The sequence below is a fragment of the Garra rufa genome, chromosome 7, assembly GCF_049309525.1.
Source record: "Garra rufa chromosome 7, GarRuf1.0, whole genome shotgun sequence".
Lineage (NCBI taxonomy): Eukaryota > Metazoa > Chordata > Actinopteri > Cypriniformes > Cyprinidae > Garra > Garra rufa.
The window spans coordinates 41,244,755-41,259,138 of NC_133367.1; the positions used below are offsets into that span (position 1 = coordinate 41,244,755).

Sequence of the window (14,384 nt, forward strand, 5' to 3'; positions counted from 1 at the left end):
ATCAGGAATCATGTGGATAAAGTGCATTTCAATTAGTTTCTTAGCTTGTGCTTGTTCTGGCAAGTTGAAATCTCCATAGTGCCAATCCTGGTGTATAGAAAAAGTAGTGCTCATACAAACACACAAACAAACACACTCTCACCCTAAAGATTAAACACAATCTCAGAGATCATTCATGTTCTTCACTCTCTACAGGTTGATTGGCTGCAGTATTGGAGAGGAAGGCTGTGCTGCTCTGATTTCAGCTCTGAGATCAAACCCCTCACACCTGAGACAACTGAATCTGAGCGGTAATAAACCAGGAGACTCAGGAGTGAAGCTGTTGTCTGCTCTACTGGAGGATCCACACTGTAAACTGGAGACACTATGGTGAGTCTCATCACATCTCAGTAATTATAAGGTTTGGAGTAAAAAGTAAAAGTAAAAAAAAAAAAAAAAATGTTCACGGCTGGATTGCAATACTTTTCTGGAGCCTTTTTTCAACACCAGCACTTTAGTGTTTGTCTTTAATATCACAGCGACAGTTACCTCATATTGTTACATAGACAAACTACATTTTGGGGGGTTGAATTATTTCTTGAAAAACAATTTTTGAAAACCTATTTCTTAATATTGAATGAATAAAACAGGAAAAACACAAAACTTGTAAATAAAATAAAAATGTTATATATATAATTGAATAACAATAGTCTACATATGAATGGGTGTTCATCAACTGATTGCATGTCGTCAGAGTTTACAGTGTTGACAGCTTCATAAAAAATAGTCTAATGGAAGCGCTGTAGTTTTGCTGTATATAGCTACTAAAAATATAAAATATGAAAGTATAGCACACAAATAACATGTTAATTTACTTGCATTTTTGACCAAAGATAGTAATTGATTTCATGAATACAGGAGTCTGATTTTTGTTTGAATTTTCAGAATCTATAGTACATAACAAATAAAATAATATAAAAACAAATCACAAACATTTGCAGTCAAGACTGTGAAAAAACAAGTGCTGAATGTAAAACAGATTTGTCCAGGTTCACATTTAATGGTTCACATCGATATTTTATAACTTGCACTAAACAATATTTCTATGAAAACTATTTTATAAAATCTGGCACAAAAGTATATTTTTCTTGTTGAAGAAAGTCAATGAATTTAAATTCTAGTTTTGATCTAAACAAAAAGATATAGATTTAATCAAAGCAAGAATTCCCATTTAAGAAATAATATTACAAATGATTTATAATTACTACAACTGACTTCCAGTCACAGCCTCAGATGAAATCAACTGAAATAAAAGCAGAGGAGGATTAAACAGCTCCACACACAGCATTACCAGCTTCACACATTACTAACCAGGGCTGCGTTTCCCAAAACCAACTTTGGTCACAAGTTCAGTCGTTACCAACAGAGTTCAACAGAAGTTGTGACCATAGTTGGCTAATGATGCTTTTGGGAAACGCACCCCAGTTTGACTTTATTTGTCACACAGAAGTTCACACTGAGAATTAACAGAGGTTTATTTTCATAGTTTTAGTGAATTTCATTTGAAGGTTACCATTTTTTGAATAGTGTTTGCTTTAGTTGGTCACTAGGTCATTGTCTTTATAACATTGTTTTTTAAAGCACATTATCATAACAAAGAAAAATTCACATATACAGATCTTTGAACATCACGAAACAAGCTACTAAAAAATCACAACACAAATTTGAATTTATTTATTGAGGGAAAGCCCCTTGAGATGCTCCATCTCATTTTCGAGGGGGACTCTATAAAGCATACATAGAACAATACGAAATACAACACAAGTAATAAAAAAAAAAAACATACAAAAAATTCACAGCTCACTTCCCTATTCACCCACCCATAATCTACAATTATGTCAAAAAATAAAATAAAGCATGTACATACAAAATAATATACATTTTAGTACAGTAATGAAAACCTAAATATAAATAAGTAGTTTATCAGAAATATTAATAAAAAACATTTTTGAAAAAAATTTAATAAAAAATAAAATAAAAATAACATATACATAAATATATATATTGCCTATAGACAATTCTCAACCTAAAGTTAAAAACATAAACAGGTTGTTTTCAAGTGAGATATTAAATTAATCCTAAAAAGATGAAAAGATGTAATTGATTTAAGGGAAGAAGGAAGATTGTTCCAATCATATGGAGCTTTATATTGAAAAGACCTTCGACCAACTTCAGTAAGGATTCTAGGAATAAAAAAATGTGGATACTGCATATGACGAAGTGAATAAATAGATGTAGATGAAACTAAAAACTGTTTTAAATAAGAAGGAAAATTTAAATAAATACACTTGAAAAGAAACTGAAGCCAATGATATTGCCTTCGGGATTTAGGTTGAAGCCAACCAAGAGCTTCATACAACATACAATGATGAGTTCTATAAGGACATCTCAAAACAAACCTACATAAAGAATTATGAATAATGTTTAAAGGTTTTAAATTGGCATCAGAAGTATTTTGATAAATCAGAATCAGAATGAGCTTTATTGCCAGGTATGTTTGCACATACTAGGAATTTGTTTTTGTGACAGAGCTCCACAGTGCTACAGAATGACAGTGACAAGACGATACATATTATAAAAAGAACAATATACAAGTATACAAGACAGACAATGTGCAAAAATAGCAAAGACATTTGAATAAAAGTAAGTATGTGCTTTAAATAAATAACGGAAAAATGAATAAAGAGTGTATATTGTTGTATGTTCCACAATCAAGTGTTCATGAGATGGATTGCCTGAGGAAAGAAACTGTTTCGGTGTCTGGTCGTTCTAGTGCTCAGTGCTCTGTAGCGCCGACCGGATGGTAACAGTTCAAAAAGTGAGTGTGCTGGATGTGAGGGGTCCAGAGTAATTTTGGCAGCCCTTTTTCGTACTCTGGATAAGAAGAGATCTTGAAGGGTAGGGAGGGTTGTACCAATGATTCGTTCAGCAGTCCGGACTATCCGACGTAGTCTTCTGAGATCAGAATTGGTAGCTGAGCTGAACCAGATGGTAATTGAAGTGCAGAGGACGGATTCAATGATGGCAGAGTAAAACTGTTTCAGCAGTTCCTGTGGCAGGTTGAGCTTCCTCAGCTGGCGGAGGAAGTACAGCCTCTGCTGGGCCTTTTTCACAATGGAGTCTATGTGAATGTCCCACTTCAGGTCCTGAGAGATGGTGTTGCCAAGGAACCTGAATGACTCCACTGTGTTTACAGTGCTGTTCATGATGGTGAGTGGGGGGAGAGCAGGGGGGGTTTTCCTGAAGTCTATGATCATCTCCACAGTTTTGAGCGTGTTGAGCTCCAGGTTGTTATGACTGCACCAGACAGCCAGCTCTTTTACCTCCTATCTGTAAGCAGACTCGTCACCGTCCTGAATGAGGCCGATAAGTGTGGTGTCGTCTGCAAACTTCAGGAGCTTGACAGAGGGGTCTTTGGAGGTACAGTCATTAGTATACAGGGAGAAGAGCAGTGGGGAGAGAACACAACCCTGAGGGGCGCCAGTGCTGATAGTACGGGTGCTGGATGAGAATTTTCCCAGCCTCACTAGCTGCTGTCTGTCTGTCAGGAAGCTGTTGATCCACTGACAGAGAGCGGTGGGCACAGAGAGCTGAGATAGTTTGGGAAGGAGGAGGTTTGGGATGATTGTGTTGAAGGCTGAACTGAAGTCCACAAACAGGATCCTCACGTAAGTCCCTGATTTGTCCAGATGCTGCAGTATGAAATGTAGACTCATGTTCACTGCATCATCTACAGACCTGTTTGCTCGATAAGCAAACTGCAGGGGGTCCAGTAAGGGTCTGGTGATGTCCTTCAGATGAGCCAGAACCAGTTTTTCAAACGACTTCATGACGACAGATGTTAGCGCCACAGGTCTGTAGTCGTTAAGTCCTGTTATTTTGGGTTTCTTTGGAATGGGGATGATTTCCGAGCGTTTCAGAGAGGCGGGGACTTCACACAACTCCAAAGACCTATTGAAGATCTGTGAGAAAATGGGGGCCAGCTGGTCAGCACAGGTTTTCAGATAGGCTGGTGTCACACCGTCAGGGCCTGGTGCCTTTCTTCTTTTGTTCTTTTTGAAGACCTTGCGCACATCATCTTCACTGATTTGAATGGGAGTTGCAGGAGTGGGGGAGAGGGGTGATGTTGGAGGTGTAAATGGTGTCTTTTCAAACCGACAATAGAACTCGTTCAGATCGTCTGCCAGTTGCTGATTCTGCAAAGTGCTGGGGGATGATGTCTTGTAGTTGGTGATGTGCTTTACTAAAAATATAAAATATGAAAGTATAGCACACAAATAACATGTTAATTTACTTGCATTTTTGACCAAAGATAGTAATTGATTTCATGAATACAGGAGTCTGATTTTTGTTTGAATTTTCAGAATCTATAGTACATAACAAATAAAATAATATAAAAACAAATCACAAACATTTGCAGTCAAGACTGTGAAAAAACAAGTGCTGAATGTAAAACAGATTTGTCCAGGTTCACATTTAATGGTTCACATCGATATTTTATAACTTGCACTAAACAATATTTCTATGAAAACTATTTTATAAAATCTGGCACAAAAGTATATTTTTCTTGTTGAAGAAAGTCAATGAATTTAAATTCTAGTTTTGATCTAAACAAAAAGATATAGATTTAATCAAAGCAAGAATTCCCATTTAAGAAATAATATTACAAATGATTTATAATTACTACAACTGACTTCCAGTCACAGCCTCAGATGAAATCAACTGAAATAAAAGCAGAGGAGGATTAAACAGGGGGATGATGTCTTGTAGTTGGTGATGTGCTTTAGACCTTTCCACACTGATGAAGAGTCACTGGAATGAAATTGGTTCCTTATCTTTTCGGAATAATTTCTCTTTGCCACTTTGATCTCCTTTTCCAGTGTGTATTTGGCCTCTTTATACAAGACTTTGTCCCCTTTCCTATAAGCATCATCTTTGACATGACGAAGCTGTCTGAGTTTTGCAGTGAACCATGGTTTGTCGTTGTTGTAAGTTAAGCGAGTCCTGGTAGGAATGCATAAATCCTCACAGAAACTGATATATGAAGTAACAGTGTCTGTGAGCTCGTCCAGATCAGTAGCAGCAGCTTCAAAAACACTCCAATCAGTACATTCGAAACAGGCTTGTAAAGCCCGCTCTGTTTCGTTGGTCCATCTCTTTGTGTCTGCATAGTCAATAATAGGAAGAATTAATTGGGAGATTAATCTTTTCCTGACTCGAAATGAAAAGCAATTAATTGAGAACGAATAAATAAAGAGAACCGAGACACCCATATGATTTTTTAGTAATATAGTCAATGTGATGCTTAAAAGACAATTCAGGATCGAGCCAAAGACCAAGATATTTGAATCGATCGACTTTACATAAGAGTGACCCATCTTTAAAAATAATAATTAGTCAAAAGAGTGAGAACGATGACATCTTCTAGAAAACACCATACTACAGGACTTCTTTTTGTTAAGAATGAGTTTATTTTTATAAAACCAATTCTGTAATGAGTTAAAGTCTAACTGCAAAGAGGACTGAATATATGAAGTATCAGAATGAGAAAAATAAATAACGGTATCATCTGCATAAAGCTGAATAGACGAATGTAAGCAGATTTTGGGAAGGTCGTTAATAAATAAACAAAAAAGCAAAGGACCTAGGGTTGATCCTTGGGGAACACCCTTGTCAACAACCAAGTAATCCGAGTTTAAACCTTGGAATGAAACATATTGTCGTCTATTATGAAGATAAGAATTAAACCAAAGAAGAGAGTTTTGATCAAAACCTATAGAATGTAACTTATCAAGCAGAAGATAATGATCCACCGTATCAAATGCTTTAGAAAGATCGATAAAGATAGCACCGGTAGTTTGACATTTATCAGAAAGAAAGTAAACAAATCACTGGTGAATTTCATTAGAGCTGTAGTGGTAGAGAAATTAGGTCTAAAACCTGACTGAAATGGGGACAAAATATTAAACTGATTAATATAATTAGATATTTGATTGAAAATTAATTTCTCAAAAACCTTTGCTACAGTACAAATAATAGAAATTGGACGGTAATTATTCAAATCAGATGGGTCACCACTTTTGAAAAGAGGAATAGTCTTAGCACATTTCCATATGGAAGTCATTGAACAAGAAGATAAAGATAGATTAAATAAATCAGTCAAAGGATACATTAAGATGTGAGAAGCTAGTTTAACAAATTTAGCTTCCAAACCATCTGGACCAGGCCAACTATATTCTTTTAACCCACGTATTGCTTTTAAAGTATCAGAGGGAGAAATTTTACTGAAAGAAATAGCTGATTTAAACAGCCACTAGAAGAGAAGGTATCAGAATATTTAATAGTAGAATGTGTACCTATGGAAGTAAAATAATTATTAAACGCATAAGATATCTGAATAGGATCAGAAATATGTTCATTATTGATAATTATCTCTTTTAAAGAGGTTTTGTTTCTCTTATTTAAAACGTTATTTAAATGGTTCCAGAAATGTCTGGGGTTACGAAAATCTTGAGAAAAACAATCATTATAGTAATTAGATTTTGCATTCCTTGTCTTGGTTTTACACATATTCCTAAGCTGTCTATAAGATTCCCAGTCCTCTGGCAATTTAGTTTTGCGATATATAGTCCAAGCCTGATCCCTTTGCTTGAAAAGATGAATCAAATCTGAGTTAATCCAAGGAAGATGCCTGCCTTTAACTCTTATTGTTTTCAAAGGAGCATGCTTATTGATTACATTGATGACTTCAGAATAAAAGAAGTTCCAGGCGTCATCAACTGAGGGAATTAATTCAAGCCTGTTCCAATTAATAGACACTAAATCATAAATAAAATAGTCATAATTAATATTCTTATATTGTCTAATTGTAATATATTTTGAAGAAAGGCGAGGCATTTTGATTTTCCAAACACAGAATATAGCAGAATGATCACTTAAACAATCTGACATTACACCTGATTTAATAATTCTTTCCGGATTAGTGACCAATATCCAGTCCAACAGAGATGATACATTTTGACTAACTCTGGTGGGCTCATCAATTAACTGAGTAAGATTGATGCTACTAAATAAATGTTTATCATTAGAGGAAGCACGATCCAACCAGTTACAATTGAAATCACCCAAGATAATGAGTTCAGTATGCCTTCCTAAAGAATTAATAACTGACAAAATACATTTTGTGGAATCAGCAGGAGCAGATGGAGGTCTATACAAGCAACCTATAGTTAGCTGTTTGTTATCATGAAAATTAATATTAACAAATAAACATTCAAAATTAACTGGTGATATTAACGGAGTTACACACACAGAATTTAACTGAGCAGCAACAAATATAGCAACACCACCTCCTCTTGAAGGTCTATCAATTATAAATAAAACAAACTTTTCAAGTTTTATATCCTCGTCGCTAATTCGATCATGTAACCAAGTTTCAGATAAAGTAACAATATGAGGTTTATAAAGAGAAACCCAGGCTCTTAAAAGATCAATTTTAGGGAGAAGACTTCTGATATTCAAATGTACAATTTTTAAACCTTTAGGTGAATCTATAATTCAAAAAATAAATTAAATTAAATAAAGTCATAGAATTGGTTAGGGTAACATATGGGTAAGAGCTGCAAAACAACACAGTCATAAACACAAACAAAAAAACAAAATAGAAAACACAGAATGACCAAAGAAAAAGCTACTACAGGTTAAGTCTGATACAATAATAATATTAAACATAAAAAGGACCTTTTAACTCGATAAAATAAACAAATAAGGTGATAAAAAAGAGATAAATTACTAGCAGCGGTTACAAAGCAAAGTATACTTAAAGTGCTACTCACAATCAAATCACAAAGGAAATTGATATTCACAGAATCAAAAAACAACAACAAAAAAACAGCTGCAATTTAGAGACCTACTCACAATCCTCCACTCACGAAATAAAGAATAAATAGTCCGGAAAAAAAAAATAGTCACTTAAAAAAGAAAAAACTTACTTATAGTCCAACAATCACAGAGTAGAGGATAAGTAGTCACGGAAAAAAAGATCGGCATCCTCGGGGCAACGAAACAGTTTGGGCTTTCCATCCACCATAACTCTTAGAGTTGCAGGAAACAGTAGAGAATATTTGACATCAGCCGCACGAAGGGTTTTTTTGATAGTGTCAAACTGTCGCCGTTTCTTCGTAACAGTTGCACTGTAATCCGGGAAGATGTAGACTCGTGTGCCTTTGTATACAAGCTCGTCTTTCTCCCGAGCCAGACGGAGAATCCTGACTTTATCCTGGAAATTCAGAAACTTGGCCAGAATTGGTCTCGGTTTAAGCTGTGATCCAGATAGGAAGGTTGGCGAGCGGTGCGCTCTTTCGATAACTGGAGCCGTGGGAAAGTGTTCTTTACCAAGCAATTGTGCAATCAGTTGATTCAAAAAAGATAACATGTCTCTACCTTCACTCTTCTCCGGGATATTAACAAAGCGAAGATTTGATAAACGGCTTCTGTTTTCAGCCTCATCCACTTTCTTATTGAGGTAAGCATTTTCTTTTTCAAGGTCTTGAACACGCTTGGTCAGATTGTCCACATTATCTTCGTTTGAGCTCAGCCGTTGTTCCAGTTCAGAAACATGCTCAGAAAGCGAAGTGAGGGAGCCTTGAATTGTGCACAGGCCGGTTTGAAGATGATCAATTTTTGCATCAAAGTGAACAATCATATCAGATTTTATCTGTTGTATAGCGTCCCAGATTGATTGAAGAGAGACTTCTGAGACTGTGGCGTTGTCCATTATGAGATATAGACGGCAACGTTAATGAGCTCTGAACGAACACAAAACAGCAACGATGAAAAGTCCAAACTTTAAACTCTAATTAATATATTCAAAGTATTAAATTAAAGGCCCATTTAAACAGAATAAAGACAAAAACCTGGTGTAACCTATTAAGCACTCAGACAGTAGCGGCCATCTTTTTTTTAACATGTGTTGCTATGATAATAGCAAATAGCAAAAACTAAAGCAAATAGTTAGTATAAAAGAAAATACTAAGACAATTAATTTATTCATATTGCAGTGCATTTTGGGAGGCATGGATGACTTTTGATTGACATCTAAACCTCTGTTCTCAATAATAATTTTTGTTAGACATATGACAGAAATGAAGTCAAAGCGGTTAGTAATGCGTGAAGCTGGTGCTGCTGTTTGTGGAGTTGTTTAATCCTCCTCTGCTGAGATCTTCAGAGATTTAATGTTTTATTTCAGTTGATTTCATCTGAGGCTGTGACTGGAAGTCAGTTGTAGTAATTATAAATATTTTTTTATATTTCTTAAATGAGAATTGTTTTGATTAAATCTATATCTTCAGATCAAAACTAGAATTTAATTGACTTTCTTCAACAAGAAAAAATACTCTGTGCCAGGTTTATAGAACAGTTTTTATAAAAATATTGTTATTTTAAGTTTTTTATTTTTTATTTTTCAAGATATAGATGTGAACCATTACCCTACATTTTTTTAATTGGGTGAATGAATTTTTTTGTGTGTATTCCGTCATACATTAAAGGCATAATTCGATACGGCAAAGTCAAAAATATTAGAAAAGATTTTTAGAATTCATTTTGAAGAACACTTGCTAAGTTTCCATCAGTTTTTTGATGTTTTGTTATCGACAAAGAAAATATGCGTAAAAACAAAAAACATTATTATTTTTCTGATTAACTTTTATATATTTCTTATATATATTTTGTTTCTATATAATTATTAAATTAACAAAATGAAATAAACTGTGCAACAAGTAGCAGCCTATATGCAGAATTTTGTTTCATTTTTGTGATGTGCTCACAGTGGCATCCTGTTTGTTTCCGTCATATAAAAAAAAGTGTTGTTTTTATTGTGATTATAGCCTACACAAATATAATAAATATTTACAATAGTTTCGAAAAATGTCTTACTCTTAAAATACCACAGAAGGAGTAGCCTATTGTTGAGTAAAGTTGTTTCCACATTTATAAGGGAGGAATAAATCAAGTGATGGTGTCGGCGCCTCTGGCAGTTAAGCATTAGGCTACTAACTGGACAACGCAGTCTGTTCATTGACAATAAAATACAGCCAATACAGGTAAATAATTACTAAAATACAAATTGACAAATCTTTTTCCTGTTCATGAATAACAGATTTGCAAGTACTCAGTGGCACCAAGACTTGAATATTTTAATCAGTTTGAAGAGTATTTATATAAGAGAGAACATCATTCATAAATACTACTTTCTCTAATTCAGTGTGAGAAAAAAAATACAGTGATGTTCATTTTCTAAATTTCCCTGCCCTCTAAACCACTTCACAATCTTAAAAACAGCAGAGTAATATGTCAAATTAAATAGTTAAAAATGTAAGGGTCAAGAGATCAACTAATGCAAACATTGACCACTTTAAAGGTTGCTTACAAAATGTGATTTTCTCCTTTGGTGATTCTGCTTGTTAACATCAGGTGTCTTCAATAATGATCAATCATCACTTAATTAATCACTAATTATCTCATTAACTTTAATGTCATAAACTCTGCTTCAGTGTAAATTTACACTCTTGAGAGTAAACTCAAATAAACTCCCGGGAGAGATAAATTAACTCTGGCCTCAGTCGCACTTGAGTTGCATTTTTATAGTCTTCAGACTTGACTTGACGATTACTTTTGACCCGACTCCAGGAGAAGGACTTGTGAATATGTTAAAAGCAGCTCGAGTCTTTTATCCTTAAATACTGATATTCACAGTAGGGTGTTCAATTGCGTTGAGGTACAATTCATATTTCTTTATTAAATAACTTACAAAATAATTAGAAATCTTTCTGTGAGGAGTTATTTTACAAACAGCACGAGTGAATCTCCGCAAGCTCTCTGTCTTTAAATGACCACATCGCGTCTGCACTATAAGCGAGCTGCACACTGCACGGTTGAAACAGGAATTGTCACAGTTTACATCGTCACTAAAGTTTATAATTTGCATTTCTTTTCAAGTTTGGCCAGTATTTAAACCATTCAGCACTTCTGCGCTCTCCAGAGACGGTGTGCTCATGCTCACTCAATAATTGCCCTATTGTAAAAACTAAAGTACACAGCATGATCAAACATTTAATAACATATTGAAAAAAAGCCCCCCTCAACCGCTTAAATATTTTTAAAAAATCCTCCCTCCCACAAGAGTCACGTAAAAGGGAAATTCACCCCAATTTCAAAAATGAAGTCTAAAATGAAGGCACTGTTTTTTTTTCACAAAAATAACATTTATTGACTTTAAAATGTGAAAATACATTTAAAAATATCATACAATACATTTCAATTTTGTATTTTTCAGTCTGTAAACATTTTTAATTTTGCATAAACCTAAAAATGTATAGATTTTAACTATAAAATCTTTAGTTCCAGTACAGGGTATATGTCAAACATTACATGACAAACCAGTTTTCATGACTGCTGCTTGTCAGAGAAAGTGTTAACAGCATTATAAAATAACAGTGATATCTATTGATTTTATTTTGAGTTAAAAGATAACTTAAAGTGTTTTCAATATCATTTTTAATATCAGTGAGAATAAAAATAATGAACATTTATACAGTGGTGGCCAAAATGATTCGAACACTAGTATTTTCACCAGCTGAAATCTCACAGAAATCTCACTGGATTATTTCAATTAATGGCAAAATGAAAGTGTTTTATCGAGTCATGCGACCACGGTAGTATCGAAAAAATTTGTTATTGCGGTATGACGGTATTTACAATACCGTTACATCTCTAATGAAAATATATAAAAATGTTATGCTCTTTAAGGAATAATATGCGAACACTTAGCGGTTAAAGTGGATGTCCGCCCGCTTCCACCTCTTCCTCTCACGCTCTCATGCTCGACTTTCTCTCTCACGCTCTCTGAAAGTTAAAGACGCATAACTTCACGAGTGAAAACTGTAAATATAACAATAATGACAAAAATTATGGAGAAATAATGAGTAACTTTACCTTTCTGAGGTCAAATTGCAAAAAATACGTCCATTACGTCGGTTAATACAGCTGAGAGAAAATGCCGCTCAAAACTATACTGTACTATGATTCACAAGAAAATATAATTTTACTGTAAAATTTCCCACTGTTGTAGTTTTACCCATGATGCTTTGCAGATCTACAGCAACATACTATATACATAATCTACAGTATGGATTTGTTGATTTTACAGTAATAATGCTGTGAAAACTACAGAATTTTGTTACAGTGTAAATGTAAAAATGTTTCCTTATGTGTCATGGTCAATAGGACTCTTATGATAGAATTTGATAACAGAAAAACTGTTTTGAACATAGTAATGGATTAAAACATATAAGTAACAGGCTGGATGTACATTACCCTAACATCTTAACACCTCTTAAAAAAAGATCAAAATTAAAAGAAGCAGATCACAGATCATACATTTTGTTTATAAATGTTTTCTAACAGCTTCATAAATAGGAAGATTTCAATACATGAGGATTTTTAATGGATTTTTTTTAGCAAGCCATTAAATGACTTGAGACTCGACTCTGACTCGTGACCAAAGACTTAAAATACGACTCAGACTTCAGGTTAAAGACTTGTGAACATCTCTGCTATAATGTTACTCTTAATATTTTAATATTATTGTCTATATAATACTACAAATGGTTGGAAGAACAAAAATGATGAACTAGTATCAGGAATCATGTGGTAAAGTGCATTTCAATTAGTTTCTTAACTTGTGCTTGTTCTGGCAAATTGAAATCTCCATAGTGCCAATCCTGGTGTATAGAAAAAGTAGTGCTCATACAAACACACAAACAAACACACTCTCACCCTAAAGATTAAACCCAATCTCAGAGATCATTCATGTTCTTCACTCTCTGCAGGCTGTATAACTGCAGTATTGGAGAGGAAGGCTGTGCTGCTCTGATTTCAGCTCTGAGATCAAACCCCTCACACCTGAGACAACTGGGTCTGAGTGGTAATAAACCAGGAGACTCAGGAGCGAAGCTGTTGTCTGCTCTACTGGAGGATCCACACTGTAAACTGGAGACACTATGGTGAGTGTTATTATATTATTGAACACAAAAACTGTGAAAATACTGCCAAAAAAATTAAAATCCTGTTGTCACTTTACTTATCTTTAAGTCATTTCAAAACAGTACGACTTTCTTCTGTGGAAAATAAAAATAGATATTTATTTTGAGACATGTTTACCAGAATAACAAATAATAGCCCGTACTGGGCAGAGCCTATAGACAGGGCTTACTTCTGTAGGCATAAATTCGACAACATGCGTGAGAAATACAATTTATTATTTTCTTATAGCCCAAATATTAATTTATTCACCCGCAGCTACCCCCATCTTTGGCACATTGCCTGTTTTATTGAGCTGACATATCAAAGTATGTGACCATGGAGAACTCTATAGATCAGTGCATGCGACACACTGGACACTGCATTTTGCAGACCACTATCCATTAGGTGTAAATAAGCAACAGTCATAGCTTTTGTTTTAAACAATTTGATGATTTTATTTAATTAATATTCAGTATTAACTGATGTCTCACAAAATGGTGTTTTATTTTTCTGCCAAATAAACATTTTAAGTAAAGACACAGAACCGCTTTGCAACTGACTCCTAGCCTAGAATCTAGACGCGCCCCTAGCGGCAGCAAATTCAATTTGCTTCCAAGGTCAGTCTAGTTACTCTCAATTCACTTAAAATTCCGAAAAATCCAAGATGTACCGGGCCAATCACGAGTCGGTGGGCAGGCTTAACATGATGACGACTGACTGACCTGCGACCATAAGTTCCGTCAGACATGAATTCCTGGTTCTGTGAATTACGCGTGGAAAACTGAACAGTATTTATATAATTTTTTACTTTGGATACACAGCCACGTCCATGTGTCCTGAGCAGGAGCTCGTTACACGTGAACGCGGTGTGGTGTAGAATACGCAAACACCGGAAGCGATCTGTGGCGTGTATACGACACTCATTGTTCACACAGTGCACAGAGATTGTGGATATAGCGGCTATTCAAAATGGTAATTTCTTTTCCTTTATCCTGGTTGTTCAAACCCATTTAAAGCTAAAAGATTACGTTTACTTGCGCAAACTCATCCTGGACTTTTTCACCGATTTCCCCTTCCCGTGTTTGCGTATACTACATCAGAGCAGGGTGTAATTTGGATTTGTCTGTGCATGTTTTTGTTTACTTTTAAAGGTTTAGTGCCCATCTATGTTTATTATTTGGCTGACAGACTGCACAGTGCACTGATTTTCGTTAAAAATCTCCGTCGCTCTGACTACGTCACCTGACAGACTAAGTCTCTGA

The 14,384-nt window shown here is 34.9% G+C and overlaps 1 protein-coding gene across 1 annotated transcript in view; it reads left to right on the forward strand.

Moving 5' to 3' along the window:
* Positions 1 to 14,384, forward strand: part of LOC141339102 (NLR family CARD domain-containing protein 3-like) — a 31,025-nt gene that overhangs the window by 9,165 nt on the left and 7,476 nt on the right. The window contains exons 3-4 of the mRNA XM_073844734.1: positions 196 to 369; positions 12,930 to 13,103. Of these exons, the coding sequence (XP_073700835.1) occupies positions 196 to 369; positions 12,930 to 13,103 (348 nt within the window). The remainder of the gene's footprint in view (positions 1 to 195; positions 370 to 12,929; positions 13,104 to 14,384) is intronic.